This window comes from Mercenaria mercenaria, chromosome 19 (assembly GCF_021730395.1).
Source record: "Mercenaria mercenaria strain notata chromosome 19, MADL_Memer_1, whole genome shotgun sequence".
Lineage (NCBI taxonomy): Eukaryota > Metazoa > Mollusca > Bivalvia > Venerida > Veneridae > Mercenaria > Mercenaria mercenaria.
In genome coordinates this window covers 25,657,743-25,685,478 of record NC_069379.1, presented here as the reverse complement: position 1 = coordinate 25,685,478, position 27,736 = coordinate 25,657,743, and the positions used below count along the sequence as shown (strand labels likewise).

At 33.9% G+C, this 27,736-nt stretch overlaps 1 protein-coding gene across 6 annotated transcripts; it reads left to right on the top strand.

Moving 5' to 3' along the window:
* Positions 1-6,656: 6,656 nt before the first annotated feature.
* LOC123564312 (multiple epidermal growth factor-like domains protein 10) lies at positions 6,657-26,778 on the top strand. Of its 6 annotated transcripts, XM_045357807.2 has the most exons (7): positions 6,689-6,750; positions 7,811-7,859; positions 11,115-12,380; positions 12,962-13,177; positions 14,798-14,918; positions 17,391-17,488; positions 24,859-26,777. In XM_045357807.2, the coding sequence occupies exons 2-7, from the start codon at positions 7,811-7,813 to the stop codon at positions 25,053-25,055; spliced, it is 1,947 nt and encodes a 648-aa protein (XP_045213742.2). In that variant the 5' UTR covers positions 6,689-6,750; the 3' UTR covers positions 25,056-26,777. The 6 variants fall into 6 exon arrangements, with proteins under 6 accessions (XP_053387476.1, XP_053387475.1, XP_045213745.2 ...); XM_045357808.2 differs by lacking the exons at positions 6,689-6,750; positions 7,811-7,859 and adding an exon at positions 8,980-9,397; XM_053531501.1 differs by lacking the exon at positions 11,115-12,380 and having other exon boundaries at positions 6,657-7,859; positions 24,859-26,778.
* Positions 26,779-27,736: the final 958 nt, after the last annotated feature.

Genomic DNA, 27,736 nt, shown 5'->3' with positions numbered 1-27,736 from the left:
CAAATACATTTTTGAAGTTTGCAATATATATACATACTGCAAAAAAGTCAAAACTTATCAAAATAATCTCAACAATCTTGGTAAAAGGTCATCCTGTTTCTGCCACCTCAATTCTCACCAATCACATTGTCGCCTTGTCTCATAACATTATGTACAAACAGATTTAACAACTAATGCTTGGGAGGTTTTCAAGACATAATTATCATTCTTAGTACAGGATTCTGTACACAAGGACCATTCTTGTGCAATTATCTTATAAACAGACCAGCAGTTTCATACAAGTGATTTTTTTTCAGTTTCCACTATACACAGTAACCAAATAAAAAAAAAGTGAATATAGTGATCAAACCATCTTTAGAACAGAAACAACCATCTTTTTTTTGGAACAGGGTTCCCACCAGACTTTTGGTGTGGGGTTTTTATACCCCCTAGGTAATCAAACTGGGGGTGGCACTTCAAAAGTAGGGTGTTTTGATATTTTAAACTTCGTTTTCTACTATAGACTATATCATTATTTAAGGCCATACCAAATTGATTCATAGTTCTTCGGAAAATTTTCAAAAAAAAATGGGAGCGAGCGAGCGAATTTTTTTTTCTTTTCAATTTTGATTTTTTCAGAGGCTGGTAGCTTTTACATGGAGCGAGCGGGTATTTATTTTAAGGGAGAGCCGTAGGATTAGCCTGTGAGGCTATTCTTACGGGACCGTAGGAATAGCCACTTCCTTGTTCTTTTCACTGTACTGAACAATAGTAGAACGTGCCTACTCCATCACCTACCGGCACATCGAAGGCCATGTGTTGCACTAGCACAGACACTCCAGGTTTAAAACAAATTATGAACAACATCATAAATCCTGACTTTTTGAGTTTGAGTCATCAGCTACATGTATTACGAACGCATGAATTCCGATCAGTATCACTTTGACGCATTAAAACAGTGATAAAACCTGTTTTGCTGTTATCATTCCGGACCGCGTAAATAGAAAAAAAAAATTTCGGATATTTTTATGTACGTGCGGGCAGGTGAATTTCTTTTTCTTTTTCTCGGGAATGAAATCATTGATGCGGTAGTTCCAACGAACGACAAATCAATTTGGTATGGCCTAAGTGCTTGGTGCAAAACTAGTTTATTTAATACTTTATCAATAACAGTTTAGCACAAAGCTCTAGCATTAATGTTGACTTGTATTATTGAAACACAATAAAACTAATATCAGAAATAACTTTATTACTTTTATTTTGTTTAACTGCTATGCAATTACCATTCTTTGTTGCCGATGTATCAGTCTTTAATATTAAATGCTACGTATGAATTGGTATCCCCCGCCGAAAGGGTTTGTGGTGAGAAATGTTAAAAAAATATATCCACAATGTATTTTATCAAATCGTCATGGAGAACATGCAATCGGACTCGCGAACCCACGATCCGTAGATCGCTCTCCCTACTGAGAAGTGTATGCAAAACGTCAGATATAGTTGTAGACCTATTATAGTGTAACAACCAGTTCACTGGCCAGTTTTAACACAGCTGTTTCCCAAAGACCGCAGCCCCCCCCCCCCCCCCCCCCCCCTCCAACCAGATTCCCTATATATTCTGTATAAAACTGACTTTTTTTAAAGAGCTACCAAACATAGCTAGACCCATTTCAGAGAATAAATCATTATCTCATTTTAAAGAGTTATGATAAAACTAATATAAAATAAAGAGAAAAGTAGGGGTCATGTATCTTCAAAGAGAGATTTCTCTTGTCACATTTACTTACTGTATAATCACATCAAAATCACACTGCTGTGACCTGGAAGTACTACTCATACTAAAACTGAGTTTCACTTCACCAAATACAACCTCCTCTTTTTGATGTAATTTGTATTTTAAGAAAGTTTAGACCGTTACAAAAACATAACCGATTAGGCGATTACAAAAAGCATGGACGACCGGCTTCTGCCCACCCGATCGCCGTCTTATCAGTTCTAAAAATAGAAAATACACCGGATTTGTATACAAACATGATCTCTCCTTCAAAAAGAACTCTACAGAGCTGATGTCCTTTAACTTTAAGTTTGATTCACAAAGCAACAGTAAAATTAAATAAAATATGTTGTTACCGTCACCTTTAGTGTGACACCATTTAACATGCTTTTACAGAAACAAGCCTATTAGAATGTTTATTTTTGGTTGTAGTTGAATCATACACTAAATCTTGTAGCTTGAATCAAATAGTATGAATTAGTAACAAAGGGAAGTAACTGACTAAAGTGATGTTACACACTGGAGGTTTCTAATACGGTTACCAGACTGTGGCTGAAAATCAGACTCTGGTATATAGCGGATATAAGAGGTCCGAACGAAGAGTATATTTGTTCTTTACCCGCAATGAGCCACGCCTAACCCTTGTAGCTAAATTTTGAAGAATCACTGGCGGGTCCAGCCTCCGCACTGGCACTGCAAGATCATTTGACTTTACAGATTTTTTAAGTGTTTATAGTCTGTTTAAAACATTTATCATTTATATGCACTGTCTATTAAATTGATTGTCACATACAAAAATAAATTATCAAGTTCAATTTGGGAATACCTTTCTCACTGACTCTCTCACCGCCATCTTCTTCTGAAGCCATTTTCTTTCCGCGCGGTTTATTCGGTGTATTGATAAATAATACCCAGGAAGAATTACATCGATCAATTTGTCCGGAAATTTAACCCCAAGCGACAGTGCGACAATGCGACAATGCGAGGTTTTACTAATTCTCGCAACTATGTCTGTTGGAGTTCAATTTCACGACGCGAGAATTAAGAAAGACAAGCGACAATTAAGACGATAATTGTCGCCCTCTTAACCTCGCGAGGATTGTTAAATGTCGCATGTACATATGTTTTTGGACAGGGCGACAACGCGATAATTATCGCGTTGTCGCGCGTTGGCGAAGCGACAATTTAAGTGGCATAAACAGGATTCCGTAGTAAATAGCACTATAAAGAATTTTTAATCGAATATATAAATACGACAGTACAATATAAGGAGTGGTAATTGAATGTGAGCTAAAATAGACGAATAGATAATAAAACATTTCGTCAAACAGTATCGGCAGCAACCACTTACTAGGAAAATGTACTAGATCTAGGATATATGATGACGTAATAATAACTACCTGCACATGAATGACGTCACGCTTAACTGCATGCATACACAATGGCGGACATACTTTTGGATATGTAAAACAAAATTTTGAAGCTTGAAAAAATGAAATAGTTACTGGTGATCTAACAATGTTTACAGGATGAAGGTTCCTACATATATATAATGGAAGATCGATATGACATAATGTAATTAAGCCAGAAAACGCGAAAATTTGCATAGGAATTAGGGCTAAATTAGCGAGGCATGCCGGTGTAACATTAAATACTGACCCCGTTGAACGTTGAGAATTGACCCCGTCAACACTATAACATTAAATTTTGACCAAAAGGTCCCTTTTCAACGTTTAAAATTGAACCCGACAACATTTCAATATTAAATTTTGATCAAAATGTCCTTTTTCAATGTTGAGAATTGACCTCGCCAACATTTAAACATTAAATTTTGATCAATGGCGTCAATTTTCAACGGGGTCAATATTTAATGTTACACCGGCGCATCACACTATCACTGAATGAATATGGAAATGCCATGAATGCATTTGACTTAAAGTTAAACCGAAACCGTATTATTTTTAGCTCACCTGAGCAATGCTCAAATGAGTTATTGTGATCACTAAATGTCAGGCGTCTGTCCGTCGTCTGTCAACATTTAGCTTGTGTATGCGATAGAGGCTGTATTTTTCAAATGATCTTCATGACATTTTCGTCAGAACGATTGCTTTGATGAATTCTAGGTCTATTTTGTATATGGGTCATCTGGGGTCAAAAACTAGGTCACTAGGTCAAATCAAAGAAAAAACTTGTGTATGCGATAAAGGCTGTATTTTTCAATTGATCTTCATGAAATTTGATCAGAATAACTTCCTTGTTGAAACCTAGATCAAGTTCGAATATGGTTCATCTGGGGTCAAAAACTAGGTCACTAGATCAAATCAAGGAAAAATCTTGTGTATGCGATAGGGGCTGTATTTTTCAATTGATCTTATGAAATTTGTTCAGAATGATTGCCTTGATGAAATCTAGGTCGAGTTTGAACATGGGTCATCTGGGGTTAAAAAGTAGTTCACTAGGTCAAATCTAAGGAAAACATTTTGTATGCGATAGAGGCTGTATTTTTCAATTGACCTTCATGAAATTTGATCAGAATGATTTCCTTGGTCAAATCCAGGTTGTGTTTGAATATGAATTATCTGGGGTCAAAAACTTGGTCAATAGATCATATCAAAGAAAAACATTGTGTATGCGATAGAAGCTGTATTTTTCGATTGGTCTTCATAAAATTTGGTCAGAATGATTTCCTTGATGAATTCTAGGTCGAAGTCGAATATTGGTCATCTGGGGTTAAAAACTAGGTCACTAGGTCAAATCAGAGAAAAATCTTTGTGTATGCGATAGAGGCTGACTTTTTCAATTGATCTTCATGAAAATTGGTCAGAATGATTGCCTTGATGAAATCTAGGTCTAGTTTGAATATTGGTTATCTGGGATCAAAAACTAGGTCACTAGATCATATCAAAATAAATATTTTTTAAACTCAAGAGACCACATTTTTGGTCCAATTCTAATGAAAATTGGCCAAAAGATTTGTTTCCATGAAATCACTAGGTCAAACATGTTTACACTATTATGATGTGTTTCTCAGGTGAGCGACCTAGGGCCATCTTGGCCCTCTTGTTTATTAACTTTGTTAAAATGTTACAGGAAATGATGAATCATATTACAGCGCACGTACTAATTACCTATTTTAGCTCACCTGAGCCAATAGCAGGTGAGCTATTGTGATCGCTCACCGTCCGGCGTCCGTCCGTCCACACTTTTCTTTAAACTACAACTCCTCTTAAACCACCAGCCCTATTTTGATGAAACTTCATTGGGATGTTCTTCGGATGGTCTTCTTTAAAATGTGTTCAAAAAGTTGAATTCCATACAGAACTCTGGTTGCCATGGCAACCGAAAGGAAAAACTTTAAAAATCTTTTTGTCCTAAACCACAGTTTATTTGGCATGTCTTATCATCTAGCGGTCTTCCACCAAGACTGTTCAAATGATCCTTCTATGGTCAAATACGGCCCCGCCCTGGGGGTCACATGAATTACATAGACTTATATAGGAAGACTTTGAAAATCTTCTTGTCCAAAACCACAGGTTCTAGAGCTATGATATTTGGTGTGTAGCATCATCTAGTGGTCCTCTACCAAGATTGTTCAAATTATTCCCCTAGAGACAAATATGGCCCTGTCCTGGGGGTCACATGGTTTACATAGACTTATAAAGGGAAAAACTTTGATAATCTTCTTGTCCAAAACCAAAGGGCCTAGGGCTTTGATATTTGGTGCGTTACATTATCTAGTAGTCCTCTACCAAGATTGTTCAAATTATGCCCCGGGGGTGAAAAGTGGCCCCACCCCGGGAGTCCTAAGTTTTACATAGACTTACATAGGATGTTTTAAAAACATTCTTCTTGTCTGGAAGTTCAAGGCCTAGGCTTTGATACTTGGTATGTAGCATTGCCTAGTGGTTCTCTAACAAGAGTGTTTAAATTATGCCCCTGTGGAGATAAGAGGGCCTGTGCCAGGGGTCACTTGTTATAAACGTTATATAGGAAAAAATACTTTAAATATTTTCTGATCATATTTCCTAGACTGTTTTATTACAATTACCTGATGAACCCAAGTAATTAAGGGTCACTTGACTTTGACCTTGACCTACCGACCTACTTTTTGTTTTTTAAGAGAGAGCCTTGAAATTTGGATGACAAATACAGATTTGCACACCGATCTTTATACAGTTTGCACACCAGTCTTAACAGCAAAGAAATTTGGACCACGTCAATAACTTTCGATAAAGATTTCAATACTCATCTTTAATGTTCTTAGTCTTGACCTACTGACCTATTTTTTTTTGTTTTTGAAGCTACAGCAAAAGGATTTGGACAACATGTATAATGTTTAATACAGATTTCAATACTCATCTTGAATAGTCTTAATCATGACCTACTGGCCTACTTTTTCGTTTTTGAAGTTACAGTATAGAAATTTTGACCACCTGTATAATTTTTTTATACAAATTTCAATGCTCATCTTGAATAGTCTTAATCATGACCTTCTGACCTACATTCTTGTTTCTGAAGATACAGAATGGAAATTTCGACCACATGTAGAACTTTTGATACAGATTTCAATACTCATCTTCAGTATTATTAACCCTGACCTACTGACCACCTTCTTTCTTGTTTTTGAAGCTACAACAAAGAGATTTTGACCACCTGTATAATATTCAACAGATTTCAGTACTTATCTTGAAGAATCTTTACCATGACCTTCTCACCTAGTTTTTTTAAGCTTTTGCAAAGAAATTTGTTCGAACAAGCAACTAACCTCAGGTGAGCGATATAGGGTCATCATGGCCCTCTTGTTTATTTTTATTATAATCACATCTGGTTTATGTAGACTGGTTGCACTATTTGTTTTCTTCCTTATACCTACTCACTGTTTTTTTCCATTTCCGTAGTAGACACACGGAACATATTACACTTAAAATATTATAACTTAAAAAATATAAAGAACTTGGATTTACAAATAAAACTGATAAATTTACGCCGCAAGCAGATAAGTACAGATTATGTTTACTATAATAATTGATACAAAATGAATTTAGGGTAATCGTAAACTGATGTGGTTGTGACAGAAGTATAAAATAATATTTTTGAATGTCTTGCATTGCCAACAAGTAAATTTCCGTATTACCTAAGTCAACAATCTTCGCTGTATTCCTGTGTATTTTTGATTTTTATATATAATGACGAAATGAAACTAACTCTTTCTGTTTGATTAACACTTTCTGTTTGATATATCTCTGTTATACCAAAAGTCTTCAAAATTGGTTACATACGGAAACCCTGATGTCTCATTTGGACTTATTCCTTAATACATACTTATTATAAGTTATTTGTTATTTTTTCTGACTTCATTGTTAATACCCATTTATTATTACTTATTTGTTACGACCTAAAGTTTGAAAGAGAGGGAAAAAAGAATCTCTGGTTTAAGCAAATGTAGCATGGTTTTAAAGCGTGTAGCCGCTAGTTAACGATTTTGTCATTTTAGACACCTATTACAACTGGATCAAACAGTCAAATCGATTCCATGAAAAATATATAAAGCACGATTTAAAAAGTTCCATTTATATAAGGCACATATAATAAAGTTTTACTCACGCGTTGATGTCTTAGCTCTTATTCTTTGCATGTCCGTTTCTTTGGAGATAACTTAAGCGTAGTTCTTTCTAGATTAGCTCTATAATAAAATAAAACTACAAATTGATCGTTTGCAAGCATATGGAGCAACCAAGCATGCATGTGTTTGATTTAGTCTATTTGTGAGATGTAATGAAAACTGCAATATCTCTCATGTCCTGCTTGAGTATAGTAAGTTGAATGAATTCATTGTCATACTGCAATACTGCGACAGTAATAACGATAATACTTACTGTTTAATTGCTTTAAAACTAGATCCGGCCGTACTTTCTGTCGTGATTTTTCCACATTTTGGCATATTTTGGTAATTTTTATTATTCTAAAAATGCCTTAGGTCTTGCATTGAATATGTGATGAACTTCCCTTAGAGAGACTAATTTACAATAAGTCAATTCCTACATCATTCTTTTATTTTAGATGTCACCTTTGCTCCATATCGCTTTCATGCTGTTTGCCATAAAGTGTGGTAAGTACTTTATATAATATATACTATCATATTTATCATATTTGCATGCGTATTTCATATTAAACTCCAACCAAACATGACTTAATGATTTTCGTGGCGTCATATTTTGTGGAAAGACCATTGTAGAAAATGAAACAGTATACTAGACGAATGTTATGAAAATGTACAGTCTTATTTCATAATTAGCTTTATTTCTCAAAGTTATATAAAAACTGTAAACAAATTATTTCTCAGTATAACTTTAAAAGCAAAGAACAAAAAGCCAAATTCATCCCCGTGTAATTATACATGCTTTTCACCAGTATGATGGTAAAACACCAATTATTTTTATGGGTGAATGCGTTACTTTTAATTTTCTGAGGTCTTTGTGCATTATTCTGTTGCAGATTATTTTATCAATATTTTAACTTGTATATTTAAGAAAAATACATAATTTGTAATTTAAGTTGCAGTGTGTTATGTAGAGATATAATTTCGTTTTGTGTAGCAATGGACATTGAATAGTATATAGTTATTGAACAGTATATTTCCTCAAGGAACAAATGTTTCAAACTCCCCTCATTCCTTTAAATTTTAATTGGATAACTAAGTCTGGTGTAGTGTTAGGGTTTTATTGTACAGTGACTAGGTGTGGTCGGCGACCATCTTTTATACTGACAGTTTTGGAATTTAAGCACAGACATAATCACGCCATAGAAATACTTCGCCGAAAAATAATGTACGACAAAGGCTCATGCTGTGAACATTCGGCATACTCGTGTCAGAAGGTATTCCAAGTTGTGATATTGTAATCATATTAATATAATAAAGATATAATGATAATATATTCTCGGTATGTTGCTGATGTTTAATACAAGCCCCATGTTTTTTCTTATTTTTTAAAAAGTCCTAAATTTAAAATACTTTTAACAAGCTAATGGGAATGGCAGCTCTCTCAATGTACACTAGCTATGTCAGAATTCATCGACAAATAAAGGTGTGCCCGACACTTAACGTGTGATATATCATGTAAAGAATAGTTATAATAGCTATTATATTTTGAAATTTGAAGCAAAGTAGTCTTGCATTTTACATAGTGTATGCATGTTTTCTTTCGTCTTTCGCACGCAAAAGACTTTGAAATATTCATTCTAATATTTCAAAGTTATAAATATGCACTTATCTAATTTATGTTCTGTCAAAATGTAGACCTTAATCCAGTACATGACAGCCGTCTCGGTCAAGGTCGGTGACTCTGTTACAAAATAAAAAATGATAGGAATCTTGGTGCAGTATTAAATAGCATTATGGTTATGGAACAGCAAATCAACTCTGTGTACCGGGCTGGATCTGGAATAGGTCACATCAGACGATATCTTACCAGTAATACCACAATGGTAGACTACTGTAAAGCCTTATTAAGAGGTATTCCTAATACCACACTTGACAAATTGCAACACGTCCAGAATACGGCAGCTCACGGTATCATTAAGACGTCCCGTCACAATTATATTACATCTATACTGAAGGAGCTTCATTGGTTACCAGTGAACTACAAGGTACAGTACAAGATTCTAACCCACACTTTTAAGGATCTACACGACCAGTCTGCTGCTAATAAAAGACTGGTTACAAAACCTAGGGTCACAAGACACGCTGTCATTGGATGTGCAAAAGATTAATTCGTTCACTGCTCCCAAGACTCGTCAAGATTAGGGATGTTGACACGCTGATTACTTTCAGAAGCTAGCTAAAATCCGCTTCTTTGCACAACATATCGCAAATTGACTAATACTTTTTTTTTCGTATCAAAGCGTAGAACAGTATTGTATCCTAAGGTTACTTACGTTTTCTTTTAATATGTGTATATCTTCTCTTGTTTGGTTATGTTTATATTTTTATATTCATGTTTTGTTATAAATAAAAAGGCATAATTTCTGTTTCTTTTGAATGTGTAATAGTTTGTATTTTTGAAATGCATTCTGTAAACCACTTTTGATCGGGTATATGTGCATGAAAAAAGTGCTATATAATTGTGTTATGATAATAATTATAGGTTATTAGCTTTGTATGGGGAAATATATGCACGAGTTCTTCAGCTGAAATATTGCGCGACTTTAGGAGCGCAATATTTTTCCGCTGATGAACGAGTGCATATTTCCCGATGTAAAGATAATAACCATTTTATTATATACGCATCTTCATGTATAAATATTATGTAAATATCATATATATGTTCAATAGCCTGAAAAGGATTGACAATACTGAACTAAATAGAAAAAAATATTGCAACAACACACACTGAATTACGTCGCGCACCCGATGTGAAATTCAGGCGTCAGTGTATGGAAAAAATATTGACGTTTCCGGTACCAGTGTAACTTAATGGGGAATAGAAACCTGTATGTAATAATTATCATCATAATACATCTATATTTCTTAATTAACGTAATGTCGTCTGTGCAGGTAGCTGTGCGAACAAAGCGTTATTTAGCTGTCAATTTCAGTGTTGTGGGTTCGTATCCTACGTCTTACCATATCATTTTTTAAACTGTATCAGCAAAATTAACAGACAGGAATCTTGTCGCACTTATGAGCATTTTATGGTTTTTTTTTTGAAAAAAAAACTCTTGTATTCAAGTTAACTGTTATAATAGAAAATGTCGAATAAAATTTTTAGATAAATAGACAAATTATCTGTCACCTGTGTTTCCAGAAAATGAATACTACAAGAGAACACAATAAAGATTTATGAAATATGTTACATAAAATAATGTAAAAATAAAAACAATATCATTAAATTACATTACAGTTGATTAAAAAATATCTGAGGTGATTTCCTACCCGTGGTATCTTAATAACCGAGATATTTTCAGAATACAAATGTTGCGTAAACTAACGAAAACGTCTGAAAATATTAGCAACAGGTCAATACTACTAACAATACTGTCCAAGTTACAAAATATTTTAACATAAACCTTGAAATCACGTAAATATATATGACCCTATCCCGCATCCCATGTACTAGCACTTATATAGAGAGGATAAGTAATATTACTTAAGTTCATTGAACTATTTTACATGATGAATCCTTATAAATTCATCTCTTAATTAAAATTTTGCCATTTAAAATAGTTGGGGTTTGTCTTATTTAATAGCAAACTGCTCACATATTTGGAAATAAACAAAATAAGATACACTTTTTTTTACTATAATTTTAACAAAAAGTTTCAACACACCGACCTAATGTAGTTAAGTACTCTTATTGGATTTCAGGATCTAGCGTATCGATATGTAGTCCAGGATGCAAATGTATCTGGACCGGTTATTGTCATGGCTGCAATGATGGATATTATATGAATAATAAAAAACTATGCGAAAACTGTTCAGCAAATTGCTTAACATGTTCATCAAATCGAAATTGCACGGAATGTAATGCAGGCTTCTATTTAAAACCTTTTGACAACGGTGAAAATATCTGCCATCCGTGTGCTGAAGGTTGCAGCGTGTGTTCTTTCAAAGATGAGTGTTATCAGTGTGACAAGGAATACTTTAGGAATGGCGGGTTGTGTAGAAAATGTCCCAAAAACTGTAAAATTTGCAAATCAGAAAATGAATGTCTTAAATGTAACGACGGTTATCATCAAAATGGCACATTGTGCTTGGAATGCCCTAGAGGGTTTTACTGGCTTAAATCTGTTTGTTTACCTTGCCTCGAAAACTGTGCCTCATGCACGATGCATTATGAATGCACTGAATGCAAACCTGGATATTTTGGACGTACGTGTACACAAAGGTGTTCTCCTGGATGCATAGGCAACGCATGTGAACAGAAAATTGCAAAATGCAGTTGTCAAGACAACTTTATTGGTGAATCGTGTAATTCATGTAGTCCTGGAAAATTTGGGCCGACTTGTAATCAAGACTGTCCTAAACGGTGTTGGACTTGTGATTCATACGAAAACTGTACTGTTTGTGCTGATAGATATGTCGGTAATAGGTGCGATCAGAATTGCTCTAGTGGATGTTCGGAGACTGGCTGTAACCCAATAAACGGTTTTTGCGATAAATGTAAGTCTTCGTATTATGGACATAGATGTGAAATGAAGTGTCCAAGAGGGTGTTTAAATGACGTTTGCGACAGGGAAACGGGTGTCTGTCATCAATGTAAACCTCTTTTCAACTGGCCAAAATGTATAACTTGTATGGATGGATATTGGGGTAACGACTGCAGAAGCGATTGTCCCGACAGCTGCCGTTCCTGTTTATCCACTACAGAATGCACAAAATGCAAAGTTGGACATCATGGTCAGATCTGTGAAAAGAAATGTTCCTATGGCTGCTTATTAGATTCATGTGATCAAGACACGGGGATATGCTCTGAAAACTGTAAAGTAAACTTCACCGGAACGTACTGCAATCGGTGTATATCTGGAATGTATGGAACTAATTGTAGCGTATCATGTCCGGAGAACTGTTATGGTGGGATGTGTGATACACGAGATGGGATATGCTTGCTAGGATGCATTCCCAAATTTCATGGCAAGTATTGCACTTTACCGTGTCCAGACAATGCAAGAAAGCAATAGCTCAGTGCAACAAGGTTGTAACTCAATTTTAAAAACTTTATCGGGGAAGAAGAAATCATACTGGCATTCTGAGGAACAATCATCTTTGAATATTTTTATCATTATTAGACGTAATTAAAATATTATAGAGAATGTAAAAAGTATTCATTAAGGATATACTTGGAGATGTACCAGCTATGGCCATGTTGCACTGAAATCTGTTGAAGTTTGAAATATCATAAAATGACATCACATCTATTTGAGATAATTCATGACAAAACTGATTTTGTTTAAGACTATGAATTTAAACTAATTTGTCACTTCATAAATATATTTTTATTTACTTGTTTTTACTCTCAGAAATTGTTCAAATTTTAGCATACCGAGCAGCTTTTGTAAATTACTACTTTATCATGGTTTAAATGGTTTCAGAAATGATTTATGACATTGCATTAATATGTAATCCTTGTATTAAAAGAGACCCTGTCATATGTGACCTTTTTTAAAGTGGTTGCTGAAGGTCACATATGACAGTCTTGGCTACCATTTTGTAAGGTCCTCGATGTGCGTTGGTGTGTAGTAGTAACTGCGTGAAGAAGTTATGTGACTGGTCAACAGGTAAATGTAACTTTGGATGCAATGTTGGCTTCTACGGAGAAGATTGTCGTAATTCATGCAGCGATAATTGTCGCAACATAACATGCGAAAGAGAGACAGGATCATGTGTCAATGGATGTCTAGAAGGTTTTGAAGGAGATTCATGTTTACAAGGTGGGTGGATATTACGTATTCGAACTCGTGACGTAATTAGATCTATGACTTTCATGTCATTTCAGTCTGATATTACGTCCAAATTCACAATCAACCACGTCTGGAAACAGGCGTAATCGTTAGTGATTAATATACGAACATGAATTATAACTTCACAGTATGAAGAACAAAATAAATAGTTTGATTTGCTGTAGGTAATACATTTATCTCATGAACAGAAACGTTCTTCAGCATGCTTCGATAACAATCTATAGAAAAACAGCTCTCAAATATAAGCATGAACATACAGCATTTAGCACAATGTGTGGTCGTGCTCGATATTTTCACAAAAAATTTATTCCGGGTGTTCATGAAGGAAGCACATGAGAATAGATCTAGATATGAATAGACATCTTCAATGATCTGTTTTTTGTTTTCAAAAGTTGTAATTTAGCTTTAGATCGTGATATATATACACATTTTATTGCGCTAATACACTTAGAATTAGTCGAAGACGTTTTGCTCCCCATTATCTGCTCTCCGGTACCGGTAACTGACGGTAAATGAAATGCGCCAATAGTGACGCAATAAAGCTGGGACGTCACCAATGGCGAAAAACAAATCGATACTGTAGGTCAGGGGATGACTTAGAAGTGCGTGCTCATGGCATACATACCGCGAATTACACGAGACAAACACAAGAATAAATTTGCTTTTCATGAATATTTTTCTTTTTGCTATTGCTTGCAGTCATGCCTGAAAGACTGAAGTACCTCGATTACACCGATTTTGAATAGTCGTTGCTTGGACCGTCAGGGGAGGTAACTAGAGTCACGCATAGGGACTAGATCTAGATATTACGCAATGTACACCGTTCTTGCGATTTAGCAAGAAAATTACTGTGTATGATTTAAGAAAAGACTACAAATGAAACTAAATCTATGTTAAATCGATTCGTTCACACGTTTTATGAAAAAAAAAACAAAAAACGAAATCCTTGCAAATACTGTTAGATCTTAAAATAAGTCTTTGAACAGCTTTCATGTATAGATCTAATGGCAATGCTTGCATTTGTATCCCTGCAAAATAAAGAAAAAATATATGTTGAACGTAAAAAGCGCCTAAGATAGTTTTAATTTGATGATAAAATTGAATTTAGTTTATATATAGTAATAGATCTAATATGATGCATAGTTTTGATAGATCTACTTCTCAATGTCAGAAACATATTTCTATCAAATAATGTATTCAATTTTATAGCGAGTAGTTTTAATTCTAACAACGTTAAAACGTTCTATATATTTTTCAAATAGACTCGAGGAAGAAACTAGTAAGCCCTTTCGTCGCCGGGAAAAATTAGGATACTTGCTTTCATCTTTGGGTAGATCCATATTTTGCTCAATAATTCATGTTGAAAAGATGAAACATCTATAACTTCGCGTTTTAGAGAGGGTCAGTATCATTGAAAACGGCTTTCTCGTCAGATTCTTTTCATAAAAATAGATAACAATGACAGTATTAAAACACCGCTAATTTGTTTTTCTCTGGCGAAAACATGATTGAAGAAATCTGGATTGTCATCACTTTAAGACAAGACTAAGTTTGATTCTAGATACATATTATTTTATGTTTTCTAAACAGGGAGAGAAAATGGAAGAAGTTCTGGCACAACCAAACTCGCTTATATCGTGATACTGTCGTTTTCCGTAGGTGTACTTGTCATGTATGCAGTTGTTACAACTATTCTGCTGGTCAGGAAAAGGTTATATTTTTATCCCTTACCTAGTTTAGTTTTTATGCCCCCGAAGGTGGACATATTAAAATCGCTCTGTCCGTACGTCTGTGCGTGCGTGCATACGACTGTTCTTGTCAGGGCTCTTGTTCTGTCAACAATAAAGAGATCTTAAAATAACTTGGCCTAAATGTTCCCCATAATGATACAACGTGTCATGTGTAATATTCAGACCACTAGCTCCAAGGTCAAGGTCACACTTAAAGGTCAAATGTTAACAGGGTATGTTTCCTTTCCGGTTCATAACTCTGCTCTGCAAGGCATGAAGAGATTAACTTGGCATAAATGTTAACCATAATAAGATAATGTGTCATGCGCAAGATCCAGACCCGTAGCTCTAAGGTCAAGATCACACTTAGATGTTAAAGGTTAACATGGTCTGTTTCTTGTCCGGTCCATAACTCTGCCATTTATCAAGGGATTTTAAAATTACTTGGCATAAATGTTCCCTATGATGAGATGACTTGTCATGCACAAGACCCATACCCAAAGCTTCAAGGTCAAGGTCACACTTAGAAGTCAAATGTTAACATGGTTTGTTTCTTGTCTGGTTCATTTATCAAGGAATTTTAAAATTACATGGCACAAATGTTCCAAATAATGAGTTAATTCATTATGCACAGACAACTATAGCATTCTTGAGCACGCTTCGAGGGCATTTGTTACTAATAGTGACGGCTCTCGTTCGTTAAAATGTTTCACATGCATAATACATTTTGTGAATAGTTTCAAACTACTCTTATGGAAAGCATTTATTGTTTAACGTTTAAAAGTAACATATCTAATTTTTAAAAATGTATTTAGCTCTATTGATATGTTTGTGTCTAAATGTGCTAATATTTAATAAACAGACACAATAGTGGGTATGAAAATTTCAAACAAAATGTATATCTAACGTGGCGTATAAAATTTCATTTGCTGAAGTCCTCAAAGATGTATTTTTAATATACATTGAACGACCTTGAAAACGCATAGCTATAAATGATGTGCCAAATTTTATTTGGAGTATTTCAAATAAAATGTTTGATACCAAGATAGTACCTACTACGAACAAATTATAATGTGTAATTTTGAAATCATCCACGCGTAAATATAAACGATATAAATGACCTAGCGAGACAATCATGTTTTTCGATCTGCTATAAATATTTAATGCGACATGTAAACAAGTTGTAAAGCAATGTTTTAATAATGCAGCCTCCCCGAACCACAACTCACAGCACTCTAATGTGCACATAACTAGTACACACACGCACGCACAAACATTTATTACACAGGCAGAGCTAAAATCGAGGACAAAACGGAAGAATAACAATCAGGCTATTTATGGTAAAACCACAACTGGGACCTTAAATCAGTTCTTGTAAAGTTATATTAAATGCAATTTTTAAGGATCAAAAACGAATGTACTCAATGTCTTTGGAAAAAAGACCGCCGTGAAGAGAAACATCCTGAAAGGTCCGACGAAATAATTCTACCAGATAAAATTGAAAACTTGGCACGGTCAATAATGTTACAAGCAGCATCTCCACAGAATGGTTTTTTATATACTTTAAAGGCACACGAGGGATAATTTTATATACAATTTGAATGTTGAAATACTTAGTGGAAAAGAGTTTGATTGTGCATGTATTTAGTATGTTCAAAACGATACAACTTGTTTTCTTGTTATTTTTTTTAAGAAAACGGATAACTAACTTGTTTAAGGAGAGAACTATTCGATTAACACCTAAACATTTTGTAAAACTGCACGAGCAACAAGTACAAAAAAGTTATTCTAACTATAGGATTTTGCCGATATGATCCCAGGTATCAAGTCAAAGCCAATTTCTTAACATTAAGCCTGCTAGTGGCAAGCCATTTCTGCAACTGCGACAAGTGAAGATTAAGATCAGCCTGCACGGGTCCTGCACATCAATGCAGGCTGATCATGGTCTGCACTGTTTGCTATTCATTGAGTAATTTTCAGTGAATACTCCCTTTAAATAATAAATGGTATTGCCCAAAGTGAAGGATGGACCGGTCCATTTTAGATATTTAGCAGGCTAAAGGTTCACGAATTTTGTATCATTTTTTTCTTGTTCGCAGTGGATATCTCCTAACGAATACACGCACATGATTTGACATATCTTTATGAAATGTTACATCCTCATCCTCACATAAAATTCAGTTAAAATGTTTTCTTCAAACTGTATTTTAAGTGTGCGTTTTCAAAGCCGTTTAGTGTATTTAGAAAGCCTATACAGATACACATTTTTGGGAAACTTTAAAATCTCCGAACAAATAAAACAAAACTGTTAAGTTCTTATGACTATAGAAATAGAGATCACTAACTGATGGGAGGGCCAGTATTTTTCCAGGCGGACTTAACTACAAAGTGTTTGTTTGTGCATATCCAATCAAATTAACTTCGTTTCTTATCTGAATAAATATATATTTAAGAAAAAATGGGAAACGACGACCGAAAGTTCCTTTGCGTTTGAGGGATGCAGTCGAGTATAGCCAAGGAAGAACAACTTGTAGAATCATAGAAGATTCAGGTATTAAAACATTCTATCTTTTAAAGAATATTACACACATACACACGCACGCACTCACAAATATCCAGTTAACTTTCCGAGACAAACTATATAACTTCTCTGGTCAGTTAAAAAACCGAAATTGTCACTTCTGATTTGTGAGACATTAAAACAGAGATATGAGTATATATGCAAATGCTGAACCAGTCGGAATGCGTTGTGTATATATAAAAGCATCGAAACTAACCTTATTCGGTTAATGGACTTGTAAAATATGTAGGCTCATTTGTACTGCTAGATGCTTTGTCGTAATTGATCTGGTAAACTGTGGTGGTGGTTGGTTTGTACATGTATAAATTCTCTCTATCTTTAATAATCTATATTTCGAGCTTGAATCATGACGGATCTCACGTATGGGAAAGGCAGCTGTTCTGAATTTAATTATATCCCTTAATGCACACTATGTCGATAGATTCATTGTATCCACGAGACCCAGGTAACTTTCAGAGAGAAAATATGCAGCTTATCTGGTTCCAGTCAGTTATAAGTGTGAAATGTCACTGCTGATTTCCGAGACATGATAACAAAATTGGAGTTTATGCAAATGTTGAACCAGTACGAATGTGTAGTTCACTTAAAGTAGCTTCGAGACTTATCTTATTGAGTTAGTTGGCTTGTGAAATATGCACGCTCATTTTTACTGCTACGCGCTTACCGTAATTGACCTGGTATGCTGTGGTGGTGATTGGTTCGTATTAATTCTCTCTGTCTATAATAAATCATAATTCGAACTTTTGTTCTGGCGGATCTCACAAATGGGAAAGTCAGTTGCTTTGCATTTAATTATATCCCTTAATTCACACTATAAAATGATAAATTCATTTTAGCACGATATCTTCTTAACTTTCAGAGCTGTAGTACAATTGCAGCATTTGGGTTAGTGGACTGTGGCGGTGGAAATTCTCTAAATATATACTCGTTCTCAGGTGATTTCAATGACATATGTGTTTCTTCTCATTACGATTTGATATATAACCATGCTCTCGATATTTTGCTTGATTTAGTTTGATAATACATTGTAAACTTGTACCTTACTTCTTGAACAGAAAAAAAAACTCAAGAGCTCCACTTCAGAAATTGCTAGGGGGCGTGATGGGTGCTTCAAGTTTCTAATGAACAGACTCAGTCACACCGAGTCTGTTATATTTTTTGCTTGATTGCATTTTGAGCTTCATTGGTAATCGTAAAGATTCATACTGGACGTTTATTTTTATTGCAAATAAACAACATTAAATTTTGTTTAATTATCGTCACTTGCCTGTATTCCGTTGGGCTTTTTGTATATTCGTATAGATTCTCTAAATAGATATATATGCCGAGATGATTTGTAAAAACCAGTCAAAAACACAACACACCAATTACGACAAAGCGCCTGTCAGTAACATCGAGCATATTCCACAACAAATCCACTAGCGCAGTAAAATTTGATTCGATGCTGCTTTATATACACACCCGAATTGTACCACACATTTGCACTTGTTGAATATATATTTTCAAATATCTTTTTTATGTCTCGCAAATCAGCAGTAACATTTAAGTCTTTTACGGCGCGTATGTCTTTTCGTCTGTCTGTCCATTTGTCCGTCATAATTCGTGTCCGGAGCATCACGTAACAACCATTCATGGTATTAACTTATCACATGGCATATAGGTAGGTGATACTGTTGAGACGATAAGCAGAGCGCATGAATCGGGTTGGTAGACTAAATATCAAGGACACAAACGGAGCTCATCAATCAAATTTGTCCTTCATATTCCGTGTCTTCTTGAGCATAACTTGATAACCATTCATGGGATTGACTTCAATCTTGGCATGGTAGGTGCTTAAAGTGAGCTATTATGATCGCCCTGTAACCGTCGTCCGTATGTCGTCAACAGTTATCTTGTTCACACTCCAGAGGTCTCAGTTGTAACTTAATTTTAATGAAATTTTGTCACAGTATTAGCTTAGAATAAAACTTAAGAGGAGTTTAAAACTGTGTCATTAGGGGTAAAAACTAGGTCACCAAGTCAAATGATATAAAGTGTTTGTTAACACATTTTCTATTTCATAAATCTAAGAAGAAAATTTGTCGTTTAAAACTTGTTCGATTTATGAAATCTATTTTAAATTCAAAACTAGGTTACTTGAAGTTAAAATCTAGGTTGCAAGGCCAAATAATAAAAAAAACCTTGTTTACACTTAAGGGACCACGTTTTCTACCATTCCTTTGTCAGACTATTTGTCTACGAAATCTAGGTCATGCTCTAAGCTTCACTAAGTCAAATCATGTAGGAACATTATTGACAATCTAGAGGCCACATTTGATCATCAAATGTTTTTGTCAAAATGTTAGTCTCTATGCCATTCAGGTCAAGTTCAAAACTTGGTTACCTTAGGTTAAAAACTAGGCCACCGTGTCAAATTATAGAAAGTCCTTATCAATACACAAGAGGCCACATTTTCGATTTGATCTTCATAAATTTCATCATAAATTTTTGTCAGAATATTTGTCTTAAGGAAATGTAAGTCATGTTTAAAACTTGGTTACCTGAGATATTAAACTAGGTCACTGGTTCAATTCATAGAAAAAATATTGTTTACACCACAATTTCTACTTTATTATCAAAACCTCTTGCCACAGTATGTGCTACTACAAATACAAAAAGTTCAAAACTAGGTAACAGGAGGTTTAAATGTAGGTATCTTGGTACAATAATAGACAACAATGTAAACACTGCTTGTCAGAATGTTATTCTCTATGAAATCTAGATCAAGTTTGAAACTGAGTTATATAGGTCAAAATTCTATAGGTCAAATCTTAGAAAAGCGTTGTAAACGCGCTAGAGGAGGTCTTATTTTATATTTGATCTTCATAAAACTTTGTCAGACTGTTTCTCGCTATAAAATCTTGCTCAAGTTCAATTTTGGTTACATGAGGTCTAAAATCTGGTCATGAGGTCCACTCAAAGAAATGCCTTGTTTACAGAAGTCACATTAACATGATCTACATACAATTTTGTCACACAGTTTAAAATATATGATAAATTTGTAACTGGGTCACTTTGGCAAAAAGCTAGGTCACTAAGTCAAATTATTGAAAAACATGGTAAGTGATCTACCTGATTTACATAAACAATGATCAGAGTGTTTCTCTCTATGAATGTATAGAGAACGTGCAAGATTTCTTCGCGTACTTTGATTTTTGTAAATATAATGGTTATTACAAGTGCATGGGAAATGAGTAACAATGTAAACAATGGGCTCTGTGTCTGTGTCTGTGAATCATTGGTCCTGGAGGAAAGAATTGATGACCGTCGATTTTAGTCATAATACTAAATGCTAATGGCTTCTTGTGATGCAGAAAGGTATTTAGTCTGTCACTAATTTCATATCAATTGAAATCCTGACTTTAAATCACTTGCCCATCACCGATGTGGGTTCGAGCCTCACTCCGGGCGTTGAATTCTTCATGTGAGAAATTCATCTAGCTGGAAGGTCGGAGGTTCTACCCAGGTGCCGCCCGTGATGAAATTTTGATCGGAGGGTCACCTGGGATCTTCCTCCATCATCAAAGCTGGAAATCAGAGTATTCAAGATGTTTTATATTTTTAGCGAACAGTATAAATGATCATTGTTGCATGTCCGTGAAGGGTTACATTTCCTTGATCATAAGATTGTCTTTTACATGGAAGTATTGAATGCATCTAGTTAAAATAGTGTGAATGTATCTATTTTTGAGAAAAATATGGACATTTGCCTGCATTTCAAAGCTTTTATCTACATACCTATGTTTTGAAAAATAGGTATTGTCTCTATATAACCAAATTAGATATAAGGTTAACAGGGTAAGAGCTGGATCAGGCGAGCGATACAGGGCTTGTTATTATAATGACTTGTGTCATACTATATAAACATATAATACATAGAAATGAATTTAAACAAGAAACACCTAGCCTCATGGGCTTATAAGTCACTGTTTAATACAGTAAACTCCAACTACAGCGAACTCATCGAAACCGTTATATCCAGATTTTCTTTAAAACGAACAAATTCCTTACAAAAATGCAATTGTACTGACATATTTATATAAGGAACCAATTGACCATGCCCTGAATTTCGTCTTCTTGATAAACGTGTACAAATAAAATGTAGTTTACTTAATTGATCTACGATTAAATTGTTAATACCCAACTTGTAGTTAATTGTAATTGATCAATACCGCTTTTCTCCTCTGTTAAAGACAAAGGCGATTTACATTACTCATTAGGAAAAGACAGGAAATGCACGTCATAGAGCAACATGTATTTTATATTATTAACAAATAGACAGAAATGAACTTTGTTGGCCGTTTATGCTGATGTATTTTTAAAATGTCAATTTCCATAACACTAGGCTTTTGAAATAATATATAATTATAATTGTTTGTCACCATACGCTGTTTGCCCCAAACAATAACGAACATTAATTAGCGAATATCAGAAACACTATGGTTCAGTAATATCCTTAAAAATATTTTAGTTATGAATTTTTGGTATTCACCATATCCGATGATAGTTTAATGTATTTTTGGACATGGAAATGTGTTCCTTATCTGATAATTCGCTATAAGCGTTTAGCTATGCGCATTTTATTTTACATGGAATAAACAAGGGAAAATCGGTACATTTTGAAATTATTCCTTATAACACGAAATTCATTATAACCATGTTCGTTATAAATAAAATTAACTGTACAACATTTATCTTTGTACAAATTAAACTGAACTGAACGTGACAATGTTAGAACAATTTCGGTATAATGGACTAGATATACAGAAAGTGCATGGTTACAAAAGCATACATTTATTGGTGGCAATTAATTTCGATCATATAAACGATTCAAAATTTAAGGGTAAAGACTGCGGAAACAACCAAGGCGGAACAATATAACAAATAAAAAGAAATGGCCCTTCAAACCCTTTTAAGGTATTAGAGCACTAATAGTAATGTTTACAAAATGGCCTTTGCTTGGTATATTCTAAAAGATAACCGTATTTTGCACTATTTTGCAATTTTTAAACAATTTTTACCGTGCCGTTTTTTATAAATTTTGTATAACTTATGGTATCTCCTCAAGCTCAAGTAGAGACAAATTTCAAAGTGATAGCCACTATCCAAAACGTTTTAAGAGAACTCATTTTACCCTTTTTTTAATAAAAGAAACATCAAACTATTGGTAAACAATTATAAAACACAAAATAAAAATGTCAATATCATTTTTTCCTATGGTGCCTCAAGTAAACGGATTGTATGAGACAGAATTCATACTTCAACATTAAAAAAATAAGGTCGAATGCTGCGTTTCTGTTTTGAATTTGGCTTACTCCATTTAAAATAACCTTAGGACAGAGGCAAAACCTACCTAAATTTCTACCACAATATATAATCTAAGAGTGAAAGCAAAACAGAGAACTTTCACCGTGTGTAACTCAATATTTTTAAAGATGTGTAACTCTACCCCTTCTGTTTAAGAAGTAAATTCACTTTGAACACCAAGAAATCACTTATAAGATTCATTTTTTTCCATTTTTGTACAAAAAAATCAATAATAAGTCTTGAAAGAAGTAAAAACCCACTAGGAAAAAAGGAAAATAAGAAAAAAAAAATTTGGTCCCAGTAGGGCTTGAACCTACGCCCCCCTAAGAATTGCAGTAAAAGTAGGTTTATGGTAGGAATTGAATACTCTTCAAAAAGGAGGTTCTCTATTAGTGATCTAATACCTTAAGGATATAGCATAATTAAAGAACATACTATTTGAGAACTATGAAAAACGAATATAATTTTACTCTAGAGTGGTGGAACCTATTCTCGTGGTATTCCTATGCTCGCGATATCTCGATAAATACGCTCTCTGCAGAAGCACAGATGAAAATATTTTATCATGCTATGTTCAACACCGATAGGTGATCATATGCCTTTACATCAAACGTAGCGATAGCCGCGCGTGCGGCTTACGTGACATATATCGGAGTCATACATTTTACGCAATCTGTTTTCGTAGCACAAATTTCAGACAAATACGTCAAAATCACCCAGTAAAAGTTAATATATCAGAAATCATGCATTACATTTAGATTTAAAATATATTTAAGAGCAATTTTGATAAAACAATTGAATGTGCAAATCCAATGACGAATTATAATGAATTTCCATGAATACCCTACCCCTACTTTCAAATTTGACACAAAGCGCAAAATGGCGGTATTTTATAAATATTTCAGGAAATTTCTTATTTTGAATTAGTTTAATAAAAACAGAATTATTATTCTTTAAAATGAAATTTAAAGAGTAATATCTATATAATACAAAAAAGTTTACTGCCGAAATAATGTTTACTCCATTTATGTTAGAGAAATATACACATAGAGGCACATACTAATATTAAAATGTCATGCTCATTTTTGTTTTTGACATAAGGAATGTGTAATACTCTAAATATTATACTCGCATATACTTGTTTGTTCATTTGTAGCCTTTTAATTTTTTTCTCGCTTTAGTTTAATAAATATAACATACCGCCAGCATAGGCTCCCTTTAGAACAAAAGTTCACCTTTACACGTATGCCGTGTCGATAGCTCACAAGATGACTAAGTCACGTGATGACGCACATCAACAACATGTTGCGATAAAAGGAGGACAACTTTATGTCTTTGCATAGGCAAATCGAAATGGCAAGTTTTTCTTGCTTCTTTAATATATTATGTATGTACAAAATACCGCGAGCATAGGTTCCATCACTCTACGCTTTGGATAGGGATTGCTTTGTTTTAAGATTTTTAAAATTAAAAGGAACACGACATGGTAATAAATATCTCTTTTAAATAAACATGTTGATTTAATTTGAATTAAAGAAATTTATAAACCCCATATTAGTTATGTATTTCATTGACAATTATATGTTCTTATACCGTGAGTGATACCTTACTTTTATATAAACTAAACAGTCATAAATACTTATTGTTTATACTCATTTCTTATACCTATAACGTTTAACGTACAGGACAATAACTTTCCATTTAATTAAATTAAATAGTTCGATGCAATTAAATAGTTCGATGCATTTTAATAACTTCATCTTTATCAATATAGCGTGTACTGAAATCGCATCTGAAGTAAATTATCAATTAAAGTAAACATAAAATAACCACCATACTGCTTGTTTCTTATAAAGCACCATCTGGCCAAAATGAGCAACATCAATGTTATGATTTGATCACTTAATTGTAGAAACTTTTTGATTGTTGATTTAATAGTGTATAATATACTTGTATTGTTATCCATATCATAAGCACAATACTTTTTTTATCAGAACATGTCTATGCAGAGCCAGCTGAAGAACAGACTAAAGAAGGAACGCCAATGAACATTTTACAAGATCAAGTCAGCCAAGAAGATGTAAAACCAAACAGTCATTTGTACATTCATCCGATATATTCTGTATTCCAAAACACACCTGAATATGAAGATATTGATAACAAAATATTATCGTCCGGATCAAATTTTTAACTGTAGGAAAGAAGTGTTATATACACTTCTGAAACATTGTATGAGATTTAGATATTTGACATAATATATGTTTTATGTTAAATTGGAAACACATTAAATTGGATTATTCTTGTATCAAATACGGATACTTTACGACTAGAAAAAGGTCAAATTAAAAAGATCTATAATTGTTATCAATGAAATTAAAACTTCCGATGTGTTATGGAGGAAAACATTCCAATGAAAGAGAGTGAACGTGCATCAAATCTTTAACCTTATATCTGGACGCTGACACTGGCTGCGGGATAAGTAGGATAGCTAAACAAATTATACCCTTATGTGTTAATATAACACTTTAACAAGGGCCATTACTCTGATGTTTTAGCAATTATGCCTATTACCTAACTTATTTGTGATCTTGTGACCATTTGCAATGATCAAAAGATGAGGTGTCTATAAAAAGTTTCATGAAGATTTCTCAAAAAATACGTAATCATAACTGTATGTCAAAATAACTTGTATATTAGCTGTATTAATAACTTGCTTTATAAGAACAGATAATGATCGACTCCTTTTGTCATTTTGTCATTTCTATTATAAAATTTAATTGCTCTAATTTTGTTAGTTACAGCCATAACCAGTCAATTTCGAGAGCAGGTATTCATTGTAAAATACCATATACGAAGTAAGACCAATCAGAAACGCTCTCTATCAAAAGCACAAATCAGATAGCATAGAGTGAGTGAGTGAGTTAGATTTTACGGCGAACCGACGCATAAAGGTCATATGTCGCTAAGAAAAAGTTATATTAAAAATGTTAATTGTGAAACATTAATTTAAAAGTATAAAAGTATATACATAATTATACAGTGTTAAACGTATCAGTTGCAATCATAATGGCATTGAAAAAGATGTAAATAAAAAAAATATAATGTTCATATTTTGTGATAAATGCCTGTCGGTTATTAAGGATAAAATATTGCCGAATGAAACTTTTTCAAACAATTCTTTCAAAGAGTGATAAGAGTGATGGCTATTGATAATAGAGAATCGCCATTACATCTGAGAACTGTTACATGTATGATTTATATATTCATATTTAACATTGAATATTAAAGTCTGTTTATTAACAAACTACAGGTAATGCATTGCAAAACATTATGTGATCTTTTCCCAAGACCTATATGCAAACGAATATTTGATATATTGTTGCGTTTTCATGTATTTGTAAGTTTTCTTCGCACCATTGTTTAAAACTTTAAGTTGACCACCGGACGTTGACCGCCATGTTTGTTTACATTTTGTATGTACACATTACATTTAACATAATACAATACAATATAATATATTTGATAATAGAGAATCGCCATTACATCTGAGAACTGTTACATCTATGAATTATACATTCATATTTAACATTGAATATTAAAGTATGTTTATTTACAAATGACAGTGTTACATCATTACACCGACAAGTCCTTATAGAGCCCATAAATACCCCAAACATTGAGAAAGCCACACGGCGACACACGCATCATGTGGTTAAAAATTCCAAAGATGATGATAACAATTTGCATGTTTATTAAATCGTCTGAGAATTGTATTGGTAATAATCATAGGAGCTACATTAATTTAAAAAAAAATATACAAAATACAAAATATTCAAATAACAGAAATGTTTGTTGTTAGTTCCATCAAACAATGTCTGATATTCCTTTAACTGCCCCGAAAATTTCACAGAATTATCTCCGGTAGTTTTAAAATTATAGCAAAAAGACTACTGGTAGCGTTAGAAAAGTTGTTAAGTGTATAGGTGGGCACCAAAGAAATGTTGTGACCAGCGATGGGAATAATTTGTCTATAGTGTCACTAAAGAGTTAAGTTTTCATTACATTTCCATGTTTCAGTGTTGACGTATCTTTAAAATATTTAAATGGAAGTTTGCATATCGTGAAGTAGCACCAATGTGATATAGAGTGTAGTTTTAAAGAATATTTTGACAGAAAAATCACTCTAAGAAGATACTACTTTTCGATTTAATTACTGTCAGTTTGAAGATTCTTCTTAAATATGAGGCAAATTATTTGTAAGTCTTCATGAGACATGTAGTATATATAGGGAAATAAGAGCTATAGTTAATTTGGCCTTTTAAGTGAAAACTTTAGGCTAAAATGAGATTGGAAAGTGGATTTCTGGCCACATAGTACTAGTCTACAAAACCTGTTTGTAAAACACCAATGCACCCCTCCCCACCTCTCGTAGTGGCGCGTCCAGTTTTCAGACCTGACGTCACTATGACATTGCCCTTTGACCAACTGACCCCAATATAATAAGGGTCATCTACCAATCACAGGAAATCAACCTATGAAGTTTGACGAATGTAGGCCTATTATTAGATTCTTTTACTGGTTGTAGGTGCAGATGGGAATATCCGGCTAGATAATAACTGTTTAGGTGGTTACGACTCTGTCGAGTCACATTCAGCCAGTGACAGAACTTTCTTGCATGCCATATTCAACAAATAATAGTAAAAATAAAATCAAACGAATAAGTAATAGTTGTTGTTCGAGGAATAGGTCTGCATTGTGTTTATAGACCTGTGAGGGATTTGTAAAACGAGCGAGCGTAGCGAGCGAGGTTTTCAAATCACCTCACATGTTTATAAACACTATGCAGACCTATTCCGAGAATGATAACTGACT